At 45.8% G+C, this 25190-nt stretch overlaps 1 protein-coding gene across 7 annotated transcripts in view; it reads right to left on the bottom strand.

Moving 5' to 3' along the window:
* The window catches only part of DDX6 (DEAD-box helicase 6), a 55830-nt gene extending 38984 nt beyond the window's left edge, over nucleotides 1-16846 (bottom strand). The window contains exons 1-4 of one of the 7 annotated variants that reach the window (XM_008250484.4): nucleotides 16721-16846; nucleotides 12420-12890; nucleotides 6655-6718; nucleotides 5294-5398 (exon numbers count right to left, since the gene is read on the bottom strand). In XM_008250484.4, coding sequence (XP_008248706.1) covers nucleotides 5294-5398; nucleotides 6655-6718; nucleotides 12420-12619 — 369 coding nt within the window. In that variant the 5' untranslated portion in view covers nucleotides 12620-12890; nucleotides 16721-16846. The other 6 variants (XM_051837682.2, XM_070047092.1, XM_051837680.2 and 3 more) reach the window with 6 other exon arrangements.
* Between the last annotated feature and the right edge of the window lie 8344 nt (nucleotides 16847-25190).

Raw genomic sequence — 25190 nt, 5'->3', positions numbered from 1 at the left:
AGGAGTCTAAGAAACGTTAGCTTGTCCTTGATTCTCAAGAGGGAAGAAAAAAGCAGCAAGAATAGTGGTCTTGAGGCCGGTGCTGTGGCGTAGTGGATAAATCCGCCGCCTGCAGTGCTGGCAAACCATGTGGACATCTAATGAGTCCTGGCTGTTCCTCCTCTGCCTCTCTATAACCCCGCTTTTCAAATAAATAAATATTTTTTAAAAACAGTGATCTTACTTACCTAAAACAATATATTCTTTAAAAAAAAAGACTTATTTATTTGAAAGGCAGAGTTACAGAGAAAGAAAAAGATAGAGGTCTTCCAGCTGCTGGTTCACTCCCCAAATGGCTACAACAGCCAGATCTGGCCTGATCTGAAGCCAGGGGCCTGGAGCTTCTTCTGGGTCTTCCACACAGGTGCAGGGGACCAAGAACTTGGGCCACCTTCTGCTGCTTTCCCAGGTTCATCAGCAGGGGGTTGGATCAGAAGTGGAGCAGCCAGGACTTGAACCAGTGCCCAAATGGGATGTGGGCACTGCAGGAAGCAGTTTTACCTGCTACACCACAGTGCCGGTCCGGATCATCTTAAATTTATCACTCTAAATGCTTTGTACTGTGCTAAGCACTGGAAATAATAGTTGAATGTGGGGCTGGCACTGTGGCATAGCAAATAAAGTCGTTGCAGTGCTGCCATACCATATAGGCACTGGTTTGAGTCCAGCCACTCCACTTCCAATCCAGCTCTCTGCTATGGCCTGAAAAAGCAGAAGACAGCCCAAGTCCTTGGGCCCTGGCACCCCCATGGGAGACCTAGAAGAAGGTCCTGGTTCCTGGCTTTGGATCAGTGCAGCTCCAGCTGTTGTGGCCATCCGGGGAGTGAACCAGTAGATGGAAGACCTCTTTTTCTCTCACTGCCCTCTGCCTTTCAAATAAATAAATATTTCTTAAAAATAAAAATATTAATTAAAGTTGAATGGTACTAGGGCCAGCGTTGTGTAGTGGGTTAGGCTACCACATACAATGCCAGCATCCCATATGGGTGCCAGAATCCTGGCTGCTCCACTTCCAAACCAGCTCCCTGCTAATACACCTGGGAAAGCAGTGGAAGATGGCCAGGGTCAGCCCCAGCTGTTGTGGTCATCTGGGAGTGAACCAAATAAAGATCCCTCCTCTCTCTCTAACTCTGATTTTCAAATAAATTAAAAATTATATTTTAAAAAAAGTTGAATGATACTACAGTAAGAGCTAACTCAAGCATTCTGTGCTTGGAACAGGGTTCACTTTTTTCAACTGCCCATCTTCTTCTAACAGGTACATTCATATGCAATTCCAACTAAAAAAGTGCTCAACATAGTACACTGACTTTATTTGTACAATTGGTTGTCCTTCCATCAGGACAGGAACCTTTCCTGTTTTTGCTCATTCAGAATCCTGTCTAATCCTTTATGGGTCATTCAATACATGTTCAATAAAAAAGCAGTCAATGATGTCACAGGGTTTCTCCTTAGCACAGCCCAGATTCAACAATTTCAACAACTTAAACGTGTGTCTGTTGCCTCCAATTATAAAACTAGCATGTTTATACATTTATGTGTATTACATATGTATGTACATTATCTGTATACATACACATATTCCTTGTTTTTTTCACAGATAAGGTCAAGTAGCAAAGAATGTACCCAATGCTCAGATTCTGATCCCTAATTGTACTTCCCACTAAAAAGAATTAGGGCTCTTTGGATTCCAAGGCTGGAACATGACAGGTAAGATAATCCTCATGGGGCTGGTCTTGTGGCACAGTGCATCAGCTTTGACCTGCAACACTGGCATCCCATATTGGAGCACAGGCTTGAGCCTCAGCTGCTCTGTTTCCAATCCAGCTCCCTGCTAATGTGCCTGAAAAATCAGTGGAGGATGCTGTGTGGGAGACCTGGATGGAGTTCCTGGCTCTTGGCTTTGGCCTGGACCAGCCATGGCTTTTGTACGCATTTGGGGAGTGAACAAGTAGAAAGGAGATCTCTCTGTCTCTCCCTCTCTCTGTCACTCTGCCTTTTGAATAAAATCTGAAGAAAAGAAAATAATCCTTACATGATGTTATGCGAAAAAGGAAATGCTTAAATACTGGAAGGACCTTACGTTAGCCACTTGTGGACAATCTGGTTTCAAAAACACCATTAAAGAAAAATAGGAATTCATAAATCCAAAGACAAGTAAGGAGGAAGTAAGGTAAGATCCTTCTTCATAGGGACCAAATATGGAGGCAGTGCTAGAGTTAGAAACTCATCATAAGCCATCAGAGTAAAGATGAGATCAAGGGGCTGGTGCTGTGGCCTAGAAGGTTAAGCCTCTGCCTGTGGTGCCATCATCCAATATGGGCATGGTTAGAGTCCTGGCTGCTCTACTTCCAATCCAGCTCGCTGCTAATGGCCTGGGAAAGCAGTGGAAGATGGCCCAAGTGCTTGGACCCCTGGCCCTGTGTGGAAGACTCAGAAGAAGCTCTGGGCTCCGGGCTTTGGATTGGCCCAGCTCTGACTACTGCAGCCATCTGGGGTGTGAACCAGCAGATAAAGGACCTCTCTCTTTCTGCTTCTGCCTCTCTCTCTATAACTCTTCCTTCTAAATAAACAATTCTTTAATAATAAAAATATAAATAAATAACATCAATAAAAATAAATGAAATAGAACTTTATTTATTTGGAAGGCAGAGTCACACAGAGAGGGAAGTAAAGCAGTGGACAAATGACTCCTCCCCTTTGTGTATAACTATGCCTCTCAAATAAATCTTTTAAAAAAATGAAATCAAACATGAAACAGTGATGAATGCTAAAATAAGGTGGAAATTCTGATGAAGAGGGTATCTTCACAGTCTTAAAATGTTTCTCATGGGGCCAGGACTGCAGTGTGGCAGGTAAAGCCACTGTCTGCAATGTTGGTAGCGCATATGGGTGCCAGTTAGCGACCCAGCTGCTCCACTTCTGATCCAGCTCTCTGCTATGGCCTGGGAAAGTAGTAGAGATGCCCCAAGTCCCTGGACCCCTCCATCTGCATGGGAGATCCAGAGGAAGCTCCTGGCTCCTAGCTTTGGACTGGTCCAGCTCTGGCCATTGCAGCCATCTGTGGAAGTGAATCAGCGAATGGAAGACCTCTCTTTCTGCTTCTGCCTCTCTGTACCCCTGCCTTTCAAATAAATATGTAAATCTTAAAAAAAACAAACAAAACCTCAGTCTTCTTATTAGTTTCAAGAGAAGGGGTAAAGAACAGTAATCATACTGAACAATCAGACAACTTAAAAGGGTAACCGCGGCCAGCGCCGCGGCTCACTAGGCTAATCCTCCGCCTTGCGGCGCCAGCACACCGGGTTCTAGTCCCGGTCGGGGCGCCAGATTCTGTCCCGGTTGCCCCTCTTCCAGGCCAGCTCTCTGCTGTGGCCCGGGAGTGCAGTGGAGGATGGCCCAAGTCCTTGGGCCCTGCACTCGCATGGGAGACCAGGATAAGTACCTGGCTCCTGCCATCGGATCAGTGCGGTGCGACGGCCGCAGCGCACCGGCCATGGCAGCCATTGGAGGGTGAACCAACGGCAAAGGAAGACCTTTCTCTCTGTCTCTCTCTCTCACTGTCCACTCTGCCTGTCAAAAAAGAAAAAAAATTAAAAAAAAAATTAAAAAAAAAAAAAAAGGGTAACCGCAGGGCCAGCACGGTGGCATAGGGGGTAAAGCCAACACCTGCAGTGCCAGCATCCCATATGGGCACCAGTTCAAGATCCAGCTGCTCCACTCCCCCCTGCCTTTTTTTAAAGATTTATTTATTTATTTGAAAGTTAGAGTTACACACAGAGAGGAGAGAGAGAGGTGTCTTCCATCTGCTGGTTCACTCCTCAGTTGGCTGCAAAGGCCAGAGCTGGGCTAGTCCGAAGCCATGAGCCAGGAGCTTCTTCCAGGTCTCCCACGAGAGTGCAAGGGCCCAAGTACTTGGACCATCTTCCACTGCTTTCCCAGGTCATGGCAGAGACCTGGATCAGAAGTGGAGCAGCCGGGACTCGAACTGGTGCTTATATGGGATGTGGGCCCTGCAGGCCACACTTTACCCACTATGCCACACTGCTGGCCTCTACTCCACTTGAGACCCAGCTCTCTGCTATGGCCTGGGAAAAGCAGTGGAAGATGGCCCAAGTCCCTGCACCTATGTGGGAGACCTGGAATAAATACCTGGCTCCCAGCTTCAGATTAGCCCAACTCCGGCCGTTGCAGCCATTTGGGGAATGAACCGGGGGGTGGAAGACCTCTCTCTCTCTCTCTCTCTCTGCCTCTCTGTAACGCCATCTTTCAAATAAATAAATCTTAAAGGGGGGGGGGCTGTAAATCACCAATGAGGAAGAGATGGACACCAGGTACACCTTCAAATGTGGTAGCCCTGAGCTATAACAAGACTTTGCAGTATTCTGGCTGAGAAACCATAACTTGAAACTAACCACATGGAAACAAACTCAGAATGAATGTTCTATTAAAAATAAGGAGAAGCCTGTATTTTGATATGTTAATATAATAAAAGACATTCCCCCCCCCCCAAAAAAAAGGGGGAAAATCTGACGAGTAAGATAGGTTAGAGAGACATAATAACTACATGCAATATCTGATCTAGACCAGATCCTGTGCAGGGGGGAATGCTATAGAGAATATTTTTGGGGGCTGGTGCTGTGGCATAGCGGGTAAAGCCACCACCTGCACTGCTGGCATCCCATATTCGCGCCAGTTCGAGTCCCGGCTGCTCCACTTCCAATCCAGCTCTCTGTTATGGCCTAGGAAAGCAACAGAGGATGGCCCAAGTCCTTGGGCCTCTGCACCCATGTGGGAGACCCGAAGAAGCTCCTGGTTTCAGATGGGCACAGCTCTGGCCGTTGCGGCCATCTGGGGAGTGAACCAGTGGAGAGAAGACCTCTCTCTTTGTCTGCCTCTCCTGTTCTCTGTGTGAAACGCTGACTTTCAAATAAATAAATCTTAAAAAAATATATATTTTTGGATCAATTAATAATTAGGATACAAATGACGAGACAAAAGTATTATGATCAATGTTAAACTGATTCAAGATAATCCTATTTTGACTATAAAAGGATATTCCTAATTCTTGGGAAATTCATAATGAACTATTTAGGAGGAACACAATTTTGTAACAATTTTACTCTTTAAAGTTCAGAAGTGTACATACGCATACATTAGAAATTTTATACCATCCCCACAGATTAAAAAGCTATCAAAAATTATGTAACGTATGACATGTAACCTTATATATGTGATAAAAAGTTACACATACCTGAATAGGAGATGGCTTTTCCCAGCCCATTTCAAAAATTCCCATCAATAACTCCCGTTTCAAACAATAATCTTCAAACTCATTTCCTTTCGTGGAGGTCACATCCTAAGTCAAACAAACAAAATAAGAATTAAACTATAACTGTTCTTTAATGGTGAGCATGCTTAGGAAAATTTGCAAAAATAATTCCTTAACCAATCTTAAATATAAACTTAAGCAAATTAATAGTTTTATTCTATACTTCAATTACTCCTGGAGAATAAACATGTTGGGCATTACCTAAAATCTCCATTACAATATGGCGCCTGGTGGATGTTCGAGGGGCATGTCTGCGGCTGCTGTGGTTAAGCTACGTAAGGTCGAACCACCAGCAAGGATAGGTCCACTTTAGTTCTGGACATGTGGACAGTGCATGATCCCTATACTTTGCTTAAGATGCCTCTGTGCACGGTCCACCCGTGCCTGCATGACCTTTTCGCTGACTGGCTCCCCTACTGCGCATGTCCCTCGTAAGCTTTATAAGCCTGTATGCTTCCTCAATAGAGTAGTTCCTGCTTCAACAGAACTCACGGGTGTTTGCGGTATGTTCTTGACCCATCGACCTTACCTTTTCCGTTTGCCTTGTTGGGGAGTGCTTGCGCTGCCCCTGCAGGTCAGGGGCTAGCATCGGGCTTGAGACCCTGACAAGTGGCACCCAGCGTGGGTCACAACAGACTCAAACGACATGCACAATCACTTAAAAACTGTTTTGGGGAATGATCAGTCTTTAGTCATAAGTCTACTAAGGACTGGTGGAATACTGTACCCTGCTATGAATTGCTAATCACAAGATGTACAGTCAAACACTACCTCTACCACTCATGAGCTAGAAATATCTTCTGGCTAAGTCAGAGTTTCTCAAACTCAACACTACTGACATTTTGGGCCCGAAAATTCTTCGCTGTTAAGAGGCTACCTTACAGCATACCCCAGCTGTAGTGAGAAAAAAAAATCTAACAATTACCAATGCTGACTAGGAGGAAAAAGGCTCCCCCTTGGTTGAGAACCCTGGGCTAAGAGAAATAACTTTTGTGAACTTCTGTTTTCTCATCCACAAAACAAGGATAATCCTTACCTGAATAACTTAAAAGCAAAAGAAATTTTTGACAAAATTACCTAAGATATGTGGATGTATGGACATATTATTTAACAGACACACTCAACCATGAAATGGAGGAAAATTCTGCCCAATCCAATATATACAACCTACACAATTTCAATGATTCCAACCAAGAACACATGTCTGTTGTTATTACAAGTAACCATGTGACTTCCAGAGATTCCCCACCGTTTTTCCCACTTGAAATTCATAACCAACCTACCGAAGTCTTGATTCTTAGATCCTTTGGAGGGAGTTTTAAAGTCTTTTTCCAGTCGTCACCAGGTCTAGAGAGAATACAGTAAACTTTAAGTATCAAAATTCAGTGTCCTACCCAATAATATCTAACAATCATAGTAAGCTTAATATACTGCCACGTACATAAAAACATAGTTTTAAAAAGTGTTACACAACTTTAGAAAAGTGTTATGAAAAATAATCCAGGGTGGCCGGCACCACAGCTCACTAGGCTAATCCTCCGCCTGTGGCACCGGCACATGGGGTTCTAGTGCCAGTTGGGGTGCCGGATTCTGTCCCGGTTGCCCCTCTTCCAGGCCAGCTCTCTGCTGTGGCCCGGGAGTGCAGTGGAAGATGGCCCAAGTGCTTAGGCCCTGCACCCGCATGGGAGACCAGGAAGAAGCACCTAGCTCCTGGCTTCGAATCGGCGCAGCGAGTCGGCCGTAGCGGCCATTTGGGGGGTGAAGCAACGGAAAAGGAAGACCTTTCTCTCTGTCTCTAACTCTGCCTGTCAAAAAAAAAAAAAAAAAAAAAAAAAAGAAGACTCTAGAGCAGATCATAAATCAAAACAGAAGGAACAGAGGGTATCCACTCCCTTAAAAGCAGTATAGTATATAGCACAGCTGCCAAAACATGTTTTTTGATTTGCTTTGTTTTGTTTAACCTATACAGTACGTGCTTTAATTTAAAGCAGTTGACATTTAAAATTAGGAGGTTTCACATAAAGTTTACATTCTGGCTTTTCTTAAACAGCAAGCTTTAGCAACATTGCTCCAAATTTTTCTTTTTTTTTTTTTTAAAGATTTACCTTACTCATTTGAAAGACAGAGAGGTAGAGACACAGAGAGATCTTCCATCAGCTGGTTTTTTTTTTTTTTTTTTTGACAGGCAGAGTGGACAGAGAGAGACAGAGAGAAAGGTCTTCCTTTTGCCCTTGGTTCACCCTACAATGGCCACCGCGGCCAGCACACCGCGCTGATCCGAAGCCAGGAGCCAGGTGCTTCTCCTGGTCTCCCATGGGTGCAGGGCCCAAGCACTTGGGCCATCCTCCATTGCACTCCCAGGCCACAGCAGAGAGCTGGCCTGGAAGAGGGGCAACCGGGACAGAATCTGGCACCCCAACCGGCACTAGAACCCGGTGTGCCGGCACTGCAGGCGGAAGATTAGCCTATAGAGCCCGGCGCCGGCCGGTTCATTCTTGTTCACTCCCCAAATGGCTGCAACAGCCAGAGCTGAGCTGATCTGAAGCCAGTAGCCTGCAACTTCTTTCAGGGCTCTCACATGGGTACAGGGGCCCAAGGACTTGGGTCATCTTTCACTGCTTTCCCAGGCACATTAGCAGAGAGCTGGATTGGAAGTGGAACAGCCGGGACTTGAACTAGTGCCCACAAGGGATTGCTAGTGCTGCAGCCTGGGGCTTTAACCCGCTCTACCAGCCCCTGCCCTTAATTTCTATATGGTAACAGCTTGATGGAGCTTAGTAATTTCAAGGAGTTTAAAATCAAGCAGGTGCCCCCTTTGAACAAGGAAAATATACATTCTCTTTTTACAAGATTTGTATTTGAAAAGCAGATTAATAAAGATTGAGCTCTTCCGTCCACTTGTCCACTCTCCCTAATGGCTCCAACAGCTGGGGCTAGTCCAGCTGAAGCCAGGAGCCTGGAGTTTCATCTGCGTTTCCCACATGTGAGGCATGGCCCAACACTTGGACCATCCTCTACTCCCTTCGCAGGCATGCTAGTGAGCTCAATCAGAAGCTGAGCTGCAGGGACTTGAATAGGTGCTCCGATATGGCATGTTGGCATGTAGGCAACAGCTTAGCTCACTGCACCACAACACCGGCCACCTTCTAATCGGGCACAACACCAAGTACGCATGTGAATTTTTAACTTCTCAGGGCTAGTTAAAGTCAAGGGCTCTGAAATTTTAGACAATCAATTCCTGGTTCTACTGCTTATTAGTTCTGTATCTTTTTACCAGTTACTTTACTTTGCTTTAAAGATTTATTTTATTTATTTATTTTAAAGACAGTGAGCTATCCACTGGTTTACTCTCCAAATTGCCCCAACAGCTGGGGCTGGAACAGGCGGAAGCTAGGAAACCCATTCAAGTCTTATACGCGAGTGGCAGGGGCCCAAGTACTTGAGACATCATCTGCTGCTTCCCAAGCACACTAGCAAGGAGCTGGATTGGAAGAGGAACACCTAGGACTTGGAACCAGTACTCCCATATGGAATGGCAAGCATCTTCAAGCAGGAGCTTAATGCGGTGCAACACAAAGCCTGCCCAGGACAGGTTATTCTTCTAATCCTTTAGTATCCCATTTTATATATGTAAGAATAACAACTATACCAAATAACTTACATAAAGCATGCAGCATGGTGCCTAGCAAAATAGGAACTCAACATTAACTGTTAGTGAACACTGCCCTTAATGCTTTTTACAGGGCCTAGCACTGTGATGTAGTAGGCTAAGCCTCCACCTGTGGTGCCGGCATCCCATATAGGCACCAGTTCATGTCCCGGCTGCTCTCCTTCCAACCCATTCTCTCTCAAGGCCTGGGAAACAGTGCAAGGTGGCCCAAATGCTTGGGCCCCTGCACCCATTTGGGAGAGCCAGAAGAAGCTCCTGGCTCCTGGTTTTGGATTGGCGCAGCTCCAGCTGTTGCGGCCAATTGGGGAGTGAACCAGCAAATGGAAGACCTCTCTCACTGTGTAATTCTGACTTTCAAATAATCAATAAATAAATTTTAAAAAAATAAGAGAAAAAGCAATTCACCATTGTCTCTCATCAGAATTTCTGAAAAATCCACACTTACAACAAAGCAACAATGCTTTCTACATATCTATCCTTAAGAATGGGGGCTGGCATTATAGCTGGTAGAGCTGCTGCCTGCAGCATTCCACATGGGAGCCTGTTCAAGGCCTGGCTGCTCCACTTCTGATCCAGCTCCACACTAATGGCCTGGGAAAATCAATGGAAGATGATCCACTCTCCCTCTGTTTCTCCCTCTAACTCTTTCAAATAAATAAATTTTAAAAAAGAATACCCTTGGGCCAGTGTTGTGGCCCAGTGGGTGAAGCCACCACCGGCAATGCTGGTATCCCATATGTGCACCAGTTTGAGTCCTGGCTGCTCCACTTCTGATTCAGCTCCCTGTTAATGAGTCTGGGAAAGCAGAAGATGGTCCTAGTGCTTCAGTCCCTGCCACCCACATGGGAGACCCAAATGGACTTCCAGCTCCTGGCTTCCATCTGGCCCAGGCCCAGCTGTTGCAGTCATTTGGACGGTCAACCAGTAGATGAAAAGAGCTCACTCCCTGTTCCTGTTTCTCTCCCTCTAACTCTGCCTTTCAAATAAGTCTTTCTTAAAAAGTAGCTAAATTTTGCTAACCTATCCATAATCTGTCAAGAAAAGCCACAATTTAGAAAATATAGGAATACTTCAAAAAGTCTGAGGGGCCAGCATTGTGGCATAATGGGTTAAGCTGCCTGTGATGCCAGACGTCCCTTATGGGTGCCACCTCTGATCAAGCTCCCTGTTAATGTGCCTAGGAAAGCAGCCAAGGATGGCCTAAGTCCTTGGGCCCCTGTACTCACATGGGAGACCCAGATGAAGCTCCTGGCTCCAGCCTGGCCATTGCAGCCATTTGTGGAGTAAGCCAGAGAATGGAAGACCTCTCTCTCTCTCTCTCTTTGAATAAAATAAATCTTAAAAAAAGTTTGTGGAAAATTTAACTAAAAGGTAAGTTTATTTTGGTGCAAAATATGTAAAATCCACAAGTTTTTCCTAATATACATTTTCAATGAAATTTCTGAATACTCTTCATATCTTCATTCCTATACTAATTAAAGCATTCATTTAAAAATGTGAAACATACTACTGCCAATCTTCCCACTGAACATACCAATTTTGTTGGAAATTTCTTAACCACATGGCAATAAGCACCTACATGATATCCTGGTAGCTTATAAAAGGCTACTTTTCTGCAGGAAGTAAAAAGAACTAGTTTGTAATAAAACATACATTTCAGGTCAATAAACTAAATCATTATCATCTTATGAAGAGTTTTAGAGGCTGAATCATTTTATATGGCTAGATTCGCAACAAAAGCCAAACTGTAATTGGGGTCAAAAGTCTTAAATGTTAACTTCCTGCAACTCAATCTCTAAAGTGACAGTTACTATTGAAATAACATAAAGGACGCACTTAAAGAGATGACAACACATAAGCTTTCAGCTTTAAGAGAAAATATTCTGCAGAGACATTAGGCTACCTTAAATTATTTATTAATAGATAGGCAGTCAGGCAGAGAGAGAGGTCTTCCATATGGGTAGCAGTGACCCACACACTGGGGCTATCTTCTGCTTTCCCAGATGCATTAGCAGGGAGCTGGATCAGAAATGTAAGTTTCAAAAACTAAAACATGTTATGGATACATTTCCTATGAGCAAATACACTTAGAGTTCAGAAAACTGGTGGAAGTTTTAAATGTAAAAAACTTTTAAAAATTGAAATTGGCTTTAACTATCACTTAAACTAGCATATGAGGGTGGGCATTGTGGTGCAGTGGGTTACACTAGGGCTTGGAATGCCCAAATCCTGTACTGGAGTGCCAATTCAAGCCTCAGCTATTCAGCTTCTGATCCTGCTCCCTGTTAATGTGCCCTGAAAGCAGTGGATGATGGAACAAGTACTTGAGTACCTGACACCCACATGAGACCCCCAGATGCAGGGCCCGGCTGTTGTGGACATGTGGGGAGTGAACCAGCAGATCAAAGATCTCTGTCAGGGTCAGGCCTGTGGCGTAGTGGGTAAAGTTGTCGCCTGCAGTGCCGGCATCCCATATGGGTGCTGGTTCAAGTCCCGGCTGCTCCACTTCCAATGCAGCTCTCTGCTATGGCCTGGGAAAGCAGTAGAAGATGGCCCAAGTCCTTGGGCCCCTGCACCCACATGGGAAAACCAGATGAAGCTCCTGGCTTCAGATCGTCCCAGCTCCAGCCATTGTGGGTAGGCTATTTGGGGAGTGAACCAGCAGATGAAGACTTCTTTTTTTTCTCTCTGCCTCTCCTTCTCTGAGTACCTCTTTCAAATAAATAAATCTTTAAAGAAAAAAGGGATCTCTGTCACTTTGCCTTTCAGATAAATACATCTTTAAAAAAAAAACCAAGATAGTTATACCAACACAAATAACTACACTGACAAAACAAGATGAATCTATTTCATTGATTTAAAACAAAGTCACTGATAACTTCTACACTGAACTAATTAGGAAAGCCAGGTATGTTTCAAAAAATAATCTTTATGGGGCTAGTGTCGTGTGGCACAGCAGGGTAAGCTGCCACTTGCAGTGCCGATATCCCATGTTGGAGTATCAGTTCCAGTTCAGGCTACTCTACTTCCAATGCAGCTTCCTGCTGGGAAGGTAGCAGTAGACGGCCTAAGTGCTTAGGCACCCTGCCCCCTCATGTGGGCGACCAGCCCTGGCAGCTGCAGCCTTGGGGAGTGAACCAGCAGATGGAACACCTCTGTCTGTCTCTCCCTCTTTCTGTCACTGTCCCTTTGAAATAAACAAATCTTCAGGAAAAAAAAATAATTTACAAAATTTGTATTACCTGTGATTTATGTCAGAAATATCTTATTGTATTACAACATCTACAATCAAAAAGGTTAAATTAAGGTGAACAGGTACAGTCAACAAAAAGAAACCTTGGTTCCCCAAGTGTATTTATTATTTATTGCAACACTTACTTAATAGTGGTGGTCAAACTCTGTGCTTGCTGCTGAGTGCCATTATTGATTGTGTTGGTGGTTTTCAGCTGGTTCATCTGTTGCTGTGTCTGTGTGCCCCCTCCTCCAGGGCCACCACTGGGCTTCACAGGGCCCCTCAGCTGACCATTCTGACTGGACAGACCCATTATAACAGGGTTCTCTGTTCTGGCCGTGCTCATGCTGTGTTAATTGCAAAGGTGTCTCTTTCAAACTTCAAAACTTTTCAAAGTCAGTAGAGAAACTGTAATAACAGTTTATTAGGCTCTCCAAAACGAAGAGATAAATATAAGTCTTGCTCAATATATGAGTCCTTTATTGCAATGCAGGCAAGCACCTGTAAGTCTCTGAACAGCAAGCAGCAGTTAACTTGCTCTCACGCACCGCATCAACTTTTTATTTTAAAAAGCCCTCTAACAAGGTTGAGTTATATCTGAATTCACTCAGTTCAATCTGAAACAAAGAAAAAATTAAATTAGAAAAGAGTGGAATGCAAGGGAAAAACTTTGTTTTTAAAACAAAAGAACTCTTTAAAAGAACTCCTTTAGAAGAACTCTCATCTTGTAAACTGAACAATTAAAAATATTGGCACACTTTGACCAAATCACTATCCAAGCCAGGAAAGACGCAATGATGCACTGTCTCTTAAACCAAACCAGTGAGATCAATCTCAAACATTTAAATTATGAATTCAAAACAACTCCGGACAAACGAGATAAAGACACAAAAACTATGATTAAATTAGTGTTAGTTTTCCAATAGCCATCTCTTTCCTTTAGTTTTTTCCATGAATTCTCTAAATGTCAATTAATCATTATACTCAATTGCATGATAACTCAGTTAAGCATCACACAATTTAACTGATGTAAATCTAGATTTGAACAAAAAGTTTCTATTTCTGACAGCAACAGAGTCCTTTTAGAGTTGAGTTTTTGACTTGAGCTTTACACTTTCAGGAAAATTCTTTGTGCCCTTATGAAATTCACCTACAGAAATTATTTATCAAGAAAAATGTATTTTCTTATCTATAACTTTTGTCCCTTAAATAATGAAGCAACCAAGGGATATGAACACATCTACATGTTACAATCTTTCACTTCAAGAAAATCTTTACCTTAATAAAACTTGAATACTAAAAACTATTAGCTACCTTTCAATATAAACTTTCAAAAGTATATCCTAATTTAAAGTAGCATCATTACTTCCTTAAAAAAAAAAAAGAGCAGCAAAAAAAATTTCCTTGGGGGACTATGAAAGACTAGAGACTTCCGTAAACTTCCGAAAAAATCCCAGAATACAACGCCTAGTCTAGAGTTGTCTCAAAGAAAAAGTTAACCTCCTCCTGAAATCAAATTATTTTAAAATTCAGTAAGTTAAAATGCAGTTTACAAAGACCAGAAAACAAAGCCTACTCTGATCACTTTTAACCCCTAACATTTCTCACAAAAAATAACTAGTTTATTAAACAGTGGTTATTTTTGCCATACACCAAGGCATCTCAACCTCAAAATTTTAAAGTCAAAGACATCTTAAAAATTAGAAAATGCTTTTTTTGATTACATACTTTGAAAGGAAAAAAAAAATCAAGTTGCTCACAAGCAAATCCTGATTCTCACATACACAGAGCTGTTTATTTTTAAAGTCTTCCTGAATCAGAGCACTTAGAGGAGGTTATGAACCTTTCCCGTATTGACAGCTTTAGATTATGATCAACCGTATCACATAGTTCATATAGGGAGACTTATTTGTTTGCAAAACATTAGGAGGATGAACAAGGCAATCTCTTAAAAACGAAACCGTATCTTCATTACTGCCCATCACCGCGCATCTCCCTAAATCCAAAATAAGACTATGTGCTAACTGCTCCCCTCTTAAACTGAAACCTGCACTGCAGCTTTATGTCTCAGAGAGGAAATATTCCTCCTACCCCTTCCCAATTTAGATGTGCAGGTTATAGTTCTACGTTAAGAAAAAAAAAAAAAAAAAAAGACAAAACGTAGACTATCTGGGAGGAGCCCCTGGTGGAATTAATTACAGCACTTCCCAGATCGTAGTTAGCAATTGACAGTTTCACACCCAAAACAGTACCGTCATCTCCAACGAGAGCTTTTGTTTGCAAATGCAGCGCAGTTTCTCCAAGCTCTGGCTGCAAGTTGGAGTGACTGGGTTTTATTCCGAAGAGAGGGAGCGGGGGATCGCGGAAAAGGAGTCAAGCCAGTGTCGGGAGCCCCGCAACTGTATGGCACTCATTTCTTCCCCTGCCTCCCCCCAGTCTCACACTTCGAGTCAGCTCCTTCAGACCACAAAAACAAAACGGTTGGGTCCCCGCAATCCTATCTGCGCAACAAGGGCCAAAACTCAGCTCCGCGGCAGCAAACAATAGGGACTGCTCCAATAAAGGGCCCGAAGAGACCCCTACAACCTAGGACGCCCCTCCTTCCCTCCGCGACCCGGGGGCTCCACCAACACCCTCTGTTTATCGACCTACAAGGCCTACTGCAATCAGGCAGCAGCCGGTCCTCCTCCAGCCGGAGCCCTCCAACACGGCAGATCCGTGCCGCCCCCTGTAGGGCTGCCTCGTACCCCATAACCTCCAACATCATCTCCCCCCCAGCCCTTACCGCCCCCTCGGGTCCCCACAGCCCCTCGTCTTCCACAAAACTCCTCGGAGCACTCGGCCCGCTCCTCCTCCTGACCCCGCCGCGCACTGCATTCCCATATTCGACTCCTCTGAGGCGCCCCCACCCCACACAGCTGCCGCCCGCCCTTCCTCCCCCAGGCCCGGCCAGGCCTTGGGCCTCCGCCCGGAGCGAACCCCTCGCCGGCCCGAGGGGCTCCCTGAAGCCCCCACGGCACCGCCGACCTCGACCCCGCCGCCTCACCCCCGCGCCCCGCGGCTCTGGCCCGAGTCCTACCACCGAGGCCACTCCCGCTCGGCACCCTCGGTCCTTTATTGTTGACTCGAAGCTCCCAAAATGGCGGCGGCTCCTTCCTCCTCGGAAACCTCCGCCCGCCCCCACCCGGCCCCTCGCTGTGGCCGCCCCCGCCCCCGCCCCCGCCGCACTCCCGGGGCCGCGCCGCCGGCAGCCCGCGCCGCCGGCTGCCGGGCCGCCCAGCCTACCTCCGCCGCTGCCCGCTCTCTCGGCGCCGCCGAAGTCGCCGCCGAGCTGAGCTAACTCGGCTGTCTGCCCCCTCCCTCGCCCGCCCGCCGCCGCCTCCCTCCCTCCCTCTTTCCCTGCCTCTCCGCATGGCGGCGGCCGCGGCTCCTCCTCCACTCAAGATGGCGAGAGCTCGGCTGTCGCGGCCGCCTGGCTTCCCTTCTTCCCTTCTTGACGGCGAGGGGAAGCCCGGCCGGAGAAGCTCCCTGAGGAGGGGGGAAGGAAAAAAAAAAAAAAAGCGGGCCGTTCTCTCACACCGACGGGTGGAAAGCTGCAGGGGGAAGCCCGGCTGCTGTCTGAGGGGACAGGAAGGCCGAGGAGAGATGCTCGGGGAATGGTGGCTGAGGAGAGTCGCCGGCCTTCACGCCTCCTGCGTGAAAACCCGGGGTTGTGACCAGAGGCGGATCTGCTTGTTACTGCCCCAAGACCGGTCCCCAGCACTGCCGGGCCGGAGGCGGGAGGCTGACCTGGCACCCCCGCGGGCCGGGGGCCGCGTCCGAGCCCCTCGCGCCGCGTCTCCGCCCGGGAGCGCGCGGAACCAGAGGCCCCCACGCGCCCGCCGACGCGCGCCCGGGGGCGGGAGGGGGGCGGCCTGGGACCCGCGGTGGGGAGGGCCCCGGGGCGCGCGGAGGGCGGGCAGGGGGGGTGTAGGGACCGCGCCGGGCGGAGACCGTGCGCCTGGGAGGGGGAGCTGCGGAGAGCACGCGGGGTCTGGGAGGCGACCCCGCCGTTAGGGCGCAGGGCTGGGCGGCGCGACCCCCCTCTACTGCCGAGATCCTCCAGGGAGGGGCCGAGCCTCCCCCCAGAGGGGAACAGCACTGAGTCGTCTCGGTGGAAGCCGGGCAGTCGGTAAAGATCTGGGCGCCCGCAGGCGGAGAGTTTTTTCTCCCGCCCGCCCCTCACTTGTAAAGATTTTTAGGCATTTCTCCTCATGATTACTTCTCAGACCCTAGCGTCTCCGTTTATCCCCAACAGAATAACAGAAATGCTGTGGTGTCTCAAGTAAGAAAAAAAAAATTTGGCTAGGCCGAGGGAAAGTAAAATCCTAGGTCGCACCCGGCTGGGAAGCGGAATATACAAACGGACAATGGCCAAAGCGTATGTGACAATAGGACTCCGACCCACCTCCGCAGCAGCGAGCCCAGAACGGTCAGCACTTGCTCACTGACTGGCAGCTTCCATGTTTTTTTGCCGCTGTGCCGCTGTCCCCAACTCGGAGCCAATCAGAGAAAGCCAAATATGCCGCCGCAACCAATCACGTCCGAGGCCCTGCTTCTCGCTCGCCCTCCTCCCGCTTCCCGGTGCCAGCACGCGCCAATCGCGGCCGACCTGACGCCTTCCCCGTTTTTCACCATGAAGCTTTCCTACTCCCCCGCCTGCCTGGTCCCCACCACTCCGAGGGGTCGTGGCTGCGGATCCTACGGCACGCTCTGAACGCAAAGCCTGGTCTCGTTTGGCGGTCTGGAAAGGCTGTCGAGAGCAGTGAAAAGACTACCCTTGACGTTAAAAAAAAAGTCCCCTTATTTTTTTTTTAAATTCTAGGTTTAGAGCATGCCATCTCCCACCCAGATTTTAAAACACCTAGTCGTGAAGAGAGAAACCCTGCACCCTATTCCATCCTGTAGAGAAGACGGCTGGGTGATACCGTGTGAGATCCTCTTTGCCTCACTCTCTTCCCACGTATCAGGTGTGTGAAGGGTTGGGAAAGGGGCTTCAGGATTTACACCAGGTCCCTTCCCCCACACTGCTCAAGGAAAGGGTCCACAAATAAACTGTAGCCTGGATGAGGTCACGACAAAAATGGGCAATATGAAATGACCACCCATCTCACCTAGGAGTCCTTCTGAGGCGAAAACCTTTCGAAATTCTGTATAATGATCTTTTAAGATGGGTAAATACTCTCACATTGTTGGCCCTTTTCAGTTTTCTGATGGGATACGTAGATGGTTTAAAATTAAGCTAGGAACCCTGGATCTTTTATTCTAGATTCAGCTTTAGTGGTTGATAGGTCAAACCATTTCAAACCATTTTGTCCTTGCTGTTTTCAAACAGATTAGCAAGAATTGTGAAATATGACACTTTAGGAAAAAAGATTATTTGGGGCTGCACAGACTATCATTTATAAAATGTATTTTTAGGGGGTTGGAGAGAGGATAGCTAATGGGTCCAGGGGTGCAGTTGGGCAGGATAACTCTGATTGGCAAGAATTAATTGAATATTTCAAAATAGCCACCTAGCTGCTTTCTCTCTAGGGTGAACACGAGGAACAGAGTTCCCCCCTTCTGTGTGACGAGGTATTTTAAAATCTGGGAGATGGTATGCTAGAAACAGAATTTGAAGAGGATTTTGAATGTTCCTAGCACAAGAAAAGTATGTGAGTCTGAGGTGATAGGTATGCCTGATCATTACATGTTGTACATATGTACATATGTATTGAAAATGTCACACTGGACTCTTAAATTATGATAATTTGTTGGTTTGAAAAATTATTTTTTAAGAAGAATGTAATATAAATCAAATCCTTTGGTCTTTTAGTTAACATGGAGTGGAATAATTGTGAGTACTCTGTAGCAAATACGGTTTCTGGAGGATGTGCCAGCTCCAGTGAGGCCACCTGTTGTCATCAGAGTTTTCCAAGAGACAGCGGCCATTTTCTTTTTAAAAAATTTTATGTATTTATTTGAGAGGCAGACACAAAGAGCTCCCATCCCTGGTTCGGTCTTCCAAATGCCTGCAATAGCCAGGAGCTGAAGACTCAATCCAGGTTTCCTGTATAGCTCACAGTAACCCAACCATCTGCCTTCCCCCGGGTGTTCATTAGCAGGCAGCTGGAATCAAGAGCTGCCCAGGAGCCAGGATTCAAACCCAGGCACTCCCATATAGAACGCAGGCATCTTAACCACTGTGTATTGGCCATTGTCATGTTGTTTATAGTCACTTTAACTTTACCTCTCCCCATCCCCCGTCCCACTTTTAGACTCTGAACTATGAACTGGTTAGCTAAAGTGTCAGGCCTTGATTGTTGGAGAGCTCCTAGAGAATGTTTGTAGGAAGGGCATTTTTAAAAAAGAAAGATTCACAAACAGATTGGAGGTTTTTAAATCTTTTTTTAAAAAAGATGCATTTATTTGAAAGAGTTACACAGAGAGAGAAGGAGAGGCAGAGACAAAGAGAGAGGTCTTCTATCTGCTGGTTCACTCCCTAGTTGGCCGCAACGGCAGGAGCTGCGCCAATCCAAAGCTAGGAGCCAGGAGCTTCCTCGAGGTCTCCCACGTGGGTGCAGGGGCCCAAGGACTTGGGCCATCTTCTACTGCTTTCCCAGGCCATAGCAGAGAGCTGGATCAGAAGTGGAACAGCCAGGACTCAAACAGGTGCCCATATGAGATGCTGGCACTGCAGGCAGTGGCTTTACCCACTATGCCACAGCGCCGGCCCCTGTAAATCTGTTTAAAACACAACAGGAGGGCCAGGTGTCGTGGGGGCAGTGGATTATGCTTCTGGCTGAGACAGCCGCATCCCATATCGGAGTGCCTGGTTCAAATTCTGACTCCTCCCGTTCCAATCTAGTTTCCTGCTAATGTGCCTGGGAGGTTGCACACACAACAGCAACCCCTGTATATTCTCATTGACAGATACTACCCCATAGTACCAGAGCCCCCAGACCAGCTAGCAACTCGGTTCACCAGATGTCTTTAGGCCTCAGTTGGTCTCAGCATAGTATGTATGTGATAGTCACACAGGGAATTATAGCTATTCATTTTGTCTTTTTGGCTTTCCCCAAATTACTGTGTATTAGCAATTTTGACTTATTTATTAATTTGTAAATAATATGTGGCTGAAAGACACTGAAATCAGGAAAGTAGGCATAAATTTACTTTGGTCCACTCAGATCAAGAAAGAACTGAGTCTGTCTCCACCTAAGATGCCTTGGCCCCTTGGGTACTTCCCCAATTAGTTCAGGGGCAGTTGCTGATGAGTAACCTAGATGGGGGTCTGTATTCTGGCAATTTTGTTGAATTGCCATGGCGTTGATGTGTGCACCAAGCCGCCTTTTTACTCAAGTCCTGTGGCACGATTCTACTGCTGAGTATTCTTCTCTACCAGGGTAGCAAGAAGAGCCTCAACAATCAAGAAAAGTGCCCAGCCCGGTTTCTGGCTAATAGTCAATCGGCAGATTGTTGGTCCTTGAAAATACATCTGTGGCCTTAAGTGTGAGCCCTGGGGAGGTAGCTTATAGCTAAAATGTTGGCAGTTCTCTTCTGTCTGGGTGTGCTGGTTGGCTTTACCCTCTGTAGCTATCGGGACAAGATGTGAAACAGAGAGCAGTACTTCAGGGCAGAGATCTCCTCAGTTAACTCCCTAATCTTTATCTATCTGATGAGCTTTAACAACTACTGTTTATCATACCATGTGCCCATAAATAGCCACCCTCAGTAGCTCCCAGCTTCTGTTTGCCGTACTGGGACTACCTTCCATTGACAGGTTGGGACTGCCAATATGCCTGCCTAATCTGATTCCCACCCTTCCTCAATACCTTTTCTGCTCTGATCTTCTCATAGGACACATACCCTCACCTTCCATTGTTACCCTTGTTAGAAAAACCTGCTCATCTCCTTTCCTTTGGGTCTATCTGAATCCCACTCAAAGCCCCGCCAATATATTCCCACAAACCCTGTCACCCCACCTTCCCTTTGCTTCCTGTACAGCTAGAGTCAGACAAATCTGGTTTCTGCCACTTACTGATTCCATTAACACGTTTCTTAATTTCAAGCCTCAATTTCTCCACTGAGCAAATCCAACTCAGATCATGGCTATGACTGAGCTTTGCTGCCCCATCCCAAATGCTCCTTTGAGTTCTTTCATTGCTAAGGTAAAAAAAAACAGGTTTGATCAGAACAGTCTGGGTTTTTCCAGGATAATCAACAACATTCCTATTTATTGTCAAAAGTATCCCGATTTGGGCAATAAATTATATAACCACTGTATTTATAGCCTTGTACTAGCCAATTGTAAACATGTGTTATTTCTAGTTCACTTAGGACCCTTGTCATTCAATTTTCAAAATCGTTCAATTTTCTTTTACCAATAGTAAAATATTTTATATACATATAATAGAAGTCCAAGAGGTGTTTTTTGATTGGGATTGTATAATCGATTAAAATAAGATAGTGTATGTGATAAGATATCTAACATTGTAAATGTTAAATTTTATTAAAAGTTCAATAAATGTTACCTGCCCTCCCCTCAGCTGGTTCCTACCGTGGTGTCTCCCATAGTCTTTATGGACTATGCTACACAATCTGGGCCTCACATAGGTACTGGCTTGTTTGCCTTTATTCAAGTTTTTGTTTTGTTTTGGTTTTGGTCTTGTGTACCTTAGATTAGAAGCTCCTTTAAGCAGGTATCATGTGTTATAAGTCCCCACTACATATAGTAGAACTAGTTCTTATTTGTAATTGGTTGATATAGAGATGTTCAATACATTTTAGCTGGTTAATTTGTAGGAAAGAATAAACCGATGATAGTGATATCAGGTTAGGTATAGTCATGGCACAATGTCAAAGATCGCTTTCCCTATTTGGAAATATTTTTCCAGCCAGAAAAAAAAATAGGAACTTCAGACATCTGTATTCCTAATATTTTCAGCAACTACAAGAATGCAAGTTCCAATGACATTTTCAGCAACTAAAAGGATACAGGTTCGCAGGTCTTGCTATTCCATAGTCATTCTTCCCCTACTCCAAAATTGAATTCCTAAGCCCTTTAAACTCCCAAGTAAGCCTGCTTTCTGGTCTGTAAAAGGAGAATGAGACATTGGCCTCTGGGGACGTTGTAAGAAGAGTAAATGAGAATTATATGATAAATGCTTAGCCTAGGGCTGACTCATTGCAAGCCTCAATAAACAATAGCTATTTTTATAGTGGGCAATGTGAATAGTTTCCAAGCCTGTTTACATGCTAAAGGTGAAACTAGTTAATAGACTTAAGTTTTCAAATTCTTAGGTAAATCTTGTTTCTAGTGTCAATGACAAACTACAGTTCTTTACTTGTTCTTTTATGCATTATTCATTCATGTATCCTATTCCAGGTATACAATAAATGCTTATTACATGTTACTGAATGAATACTAGAGTAATAAGAAGTAACAGGAATTAAGACTTTTGGGCCTATGCCATCAATGATACCTCTGCATAATCATAAAGTGCCCTGACACCAGGACCAGGACACCATGCTGGATGCTAAAGGTGCAAATGCAGCCGTGTCATCGATCTGGAACACAGCCAAGATCCAGCGTTCTTTCAGTCCTCTAACCTGTCACCTACTCACCACAGAGGACTGTCTCACACTTCCTGGAAACAATCAAGGTCATGAACTCAGAGCTCCTCAGTTTCCGTTCTCCACCTCTAGACTTGTCTTCTACAGAATCTAGCCTTACCTCCTTCTATATTCCTTCCTCTAGTACCCCGAGAACAGTTAATCACTCTCCCCTCTGTGCCACCTTTGTACAGATTTCTGTTACTGTATTGGAGTTAATTTGATTTCAGGCTTACCTCCATGAGGACTGGGTGGGTCTATCTGTGCCTTCTTTGTATGTATATCCAGCACCTGGCATGTGGCCTGGCCTGTGGTAGGTGCTCTTGAATCAGGCTCTCCTCCTCAAAAAATAACCCTTTGGGACAGGTGCTGTAGCACTTGCTTGGGACTCTCATATCCCATATCAGGGTACCAGGGTACTTGACTATTCTGCGTTTCTGATCCAGTTTCCTGCTAATGTGCCTGGGAAGCAGTAGACGATGGCCCATGTGCTTGAGTTCCTGTTACCCACATGGGAGACCTGGATGGAATTCATGACTCCTGGCTTTGGCCTGGTCTAGACCTGGCTATGGTGAGCATTTAGGGAGTGAACCAGAGGATGAATGATCTATCTGTCTCTATTACTCCACCACTCTGTCTTTCAAATAAAAAATAAATAAATCTTAAATAAAATTGTTTTAAAAGTAACCTCCTGGGGCAGATATTTGGCACAGTAGTTGGGACACCTGCACCCCATAACCTGGGTTTGAGTCCTGACTCTGTCCCAATTCCAGTACCTCATCCTATTTTCTTTTTTTTTTCTTTTTTTTCTTTCTTTTTTTTTTTTTTTTTTTTTTTTTTTTTTTTTTTGACAGGCAGAGTGGACAGTGAGAGAGAGAGACAGAAAGAAAGGTCTTCCTTTGCCGCTGGTTCACCCTCCAATGGCCTCCAATGGCGCTGATCCAATGGCAGGAGCCAGGAGCCAGGTGCTTTTCCTGGTCTCCCATGGGGTGCAGGGCCCAAGCACCTGGGCCATCCTCCACTGCATTCCCTGGCCACAGCAGAGGGCTGGCCTGGAAGAGGGGCAACCGGGACAGAATCCGGCGCCCCAACCGGGACTAGAACCCGGTGTGCCGGCGCCACTAGGCGGAGGATTAGCCTAGTGAGCCGCGGCGCCGGCCCATCCTATTTTCTATCTCAGGACCTGGTTTATTTTCTTTAGAACTCATTACAGACTATTTCATTTCTTCATTTACTGATGTTTGTTTGTCTTCCCTGTTGGAATATATATTTCAAGAGAGCAAGGACCAAGTACAGTTTTTAGCAGAGGTGGGTGGAATAGAGGTTCTTGTCTTCTATTTCAGCCATCTCCACTAACATAGTGTGCCCCTCAATGTGTCCCAAGTGCCTCGTGCAGCCCTGAGAATAGAGAATACAGTAATACAGGAATGAGTGCTCTCACTGTCTTTTTTTTTTAAAGATTTATTTATCTGTTTATGTGAAAGGCAGAGCAACAGAGGGAAAGACCTCTTCCATCTGCTGAATCACTCCCCAGGTGGCCACAACAGCCAGATCTGGGCCAGGCCAAAACCAGGAACTCCATGCTGACCTCCCACGTGGATGACAGGGGCTCAAGCACTGGATTTGAATTAACAGGCACATTAACAGGAAGCTGGATCCCGAGTAGTATAGCCATGACTCAAATCAGCACTCCAATGAGGAATGCCAGTTTTGGAAGCTGGGGCTTAATCTACCGTAGCAACTGGGCCCCACACCCATCCCACAGTTGCTGTCTTTAATTGCAAATTATCTAGCTTTTAAAAAAATATATTTATTTATTTTTGAATGTCAGAGTTAGAGGAAGAGACAGAGAAAGAGAGATCTTCCATCTGCTGGTTCACTCCCCAGATGGATACAATGGCCTCACTGGGCCGAAGGCAGAAGCCAGGGTCTTCATCTGGATCTCCCATGTGGGGGCAGGGGTCCAAACACTTGGGCCATCTTCTGCTGCTTTCCCAGGCCATTAGCAGGGAGCTGGATCAGAAGTGGAGCAGCCAGGACACGAACTGGCACCCATATGGGATGCCGGCATTGCATACGGTGGCTTAGCCTGTGATGCCACGATGCTGGTCCCTGCCTAGCTTTTCTTATTTCTTCATTTTAACTTGCAGATGGCTGTGCCTTCCTGTACTGAAGACATCCTTCCCTACTTGTTGTTTTCCACCCTCAAAGCTCCTGCCCTGTTTCTTCTTCCCTTACTGCCAAAAAGAAGCAGATCTCTCCTATATTTCATCAACTCTCACACTAGGAAACGCTCACATAGTATCATCAGAGACGTTTTCATTGTTAAATTCGAACACATATGCTCCAATGCTTGGCCTACTTGACCTTCCACGGCTGTATTTCCTTAATTTTGGGGTGCAGACACTGTATCAGCCAATCTGGTATGAAAGTATGTTCTAATTCCTCCTATTTGGTGGTATCCTGTGCCTCAACGCTGTCACATTGAGCACAATTGCAGTTCATTCTTGTGTGTAATTAGTTTATATTTGACTTACCAGGAAACTGTACATTCTTTTATTCATTTATTTATGTATTTTATTTATTTGAAGGGGAGAGAGACAGAGAAATCTTCCATCCACTGGTTAACTCCCCAGATGCCAGCAACAGTCCAGGCTAGGCCAGGCCAACGTCAGGAGCCAGGAACTCAGTCTGGGTCTCCCACATGGGTGGCAGGATCCAAGTACTTGAGTCACCACCTGCTGTCTCACAGCGTACACTGGACTGGAAGTGGAGTTGGGACTCATACCCCAGGCACTCTCCCCGCTCCACCTGGGACCCTTGTGTCCTAAGCAGCAACAGCCACTGCACCAGCTGTGCACCCTGAGAAATGAAAGTTCTTCAGGGCAGGACCCTGCCTGTCTGCTGCTATAATGGCCCAGAACACCAGGGACTAACAAGATGCTTAATATTTGTTCAACTGAATGAATGAATGTTTCCCTCAGGCAAATTCACGATGTTAATATGTTAAATGTAAATTCCTGGGCCAATGCTGTGGCATAGCAGGTTAAACTAGCACCCCACATGGGCACTAGTTCAAGTCACAGCTGCTCCACTTCTGATCCAGCTCCCTGAAAATGCGCCTGGGAAAGCAGCAGAGGATGGCTCAAGTGCTTGGGCTCCTGCACCCACATGGGAGACCTGGAAGAAGCTCCTGGCTCCTGGCTTTAGATAGGCTCAGCTCCAGCTGTTGCAGCCATTTAGGGAGTAAACCAGCAGACGGAATACCTCTCTCTGTGTCT

This window comes from Oryctolagus cuniculus, chromosome 1 (genome assembly GCF_964237555.1).
Source record: "Oryctolagus cuniculus chromosome 1, mOryCun1.1, whole genome shotgun sequence".
Classification (NCBI taxonomy): Eukaryota; Metazoa; Chordata; class Mammalia; order Lagomorpha; family Leporidae; genus Oryctolagus; species Oryctolagus cuniculus.
This window is presented reverse-complemented; position numbering and strand designations above follow the sequence as displayed.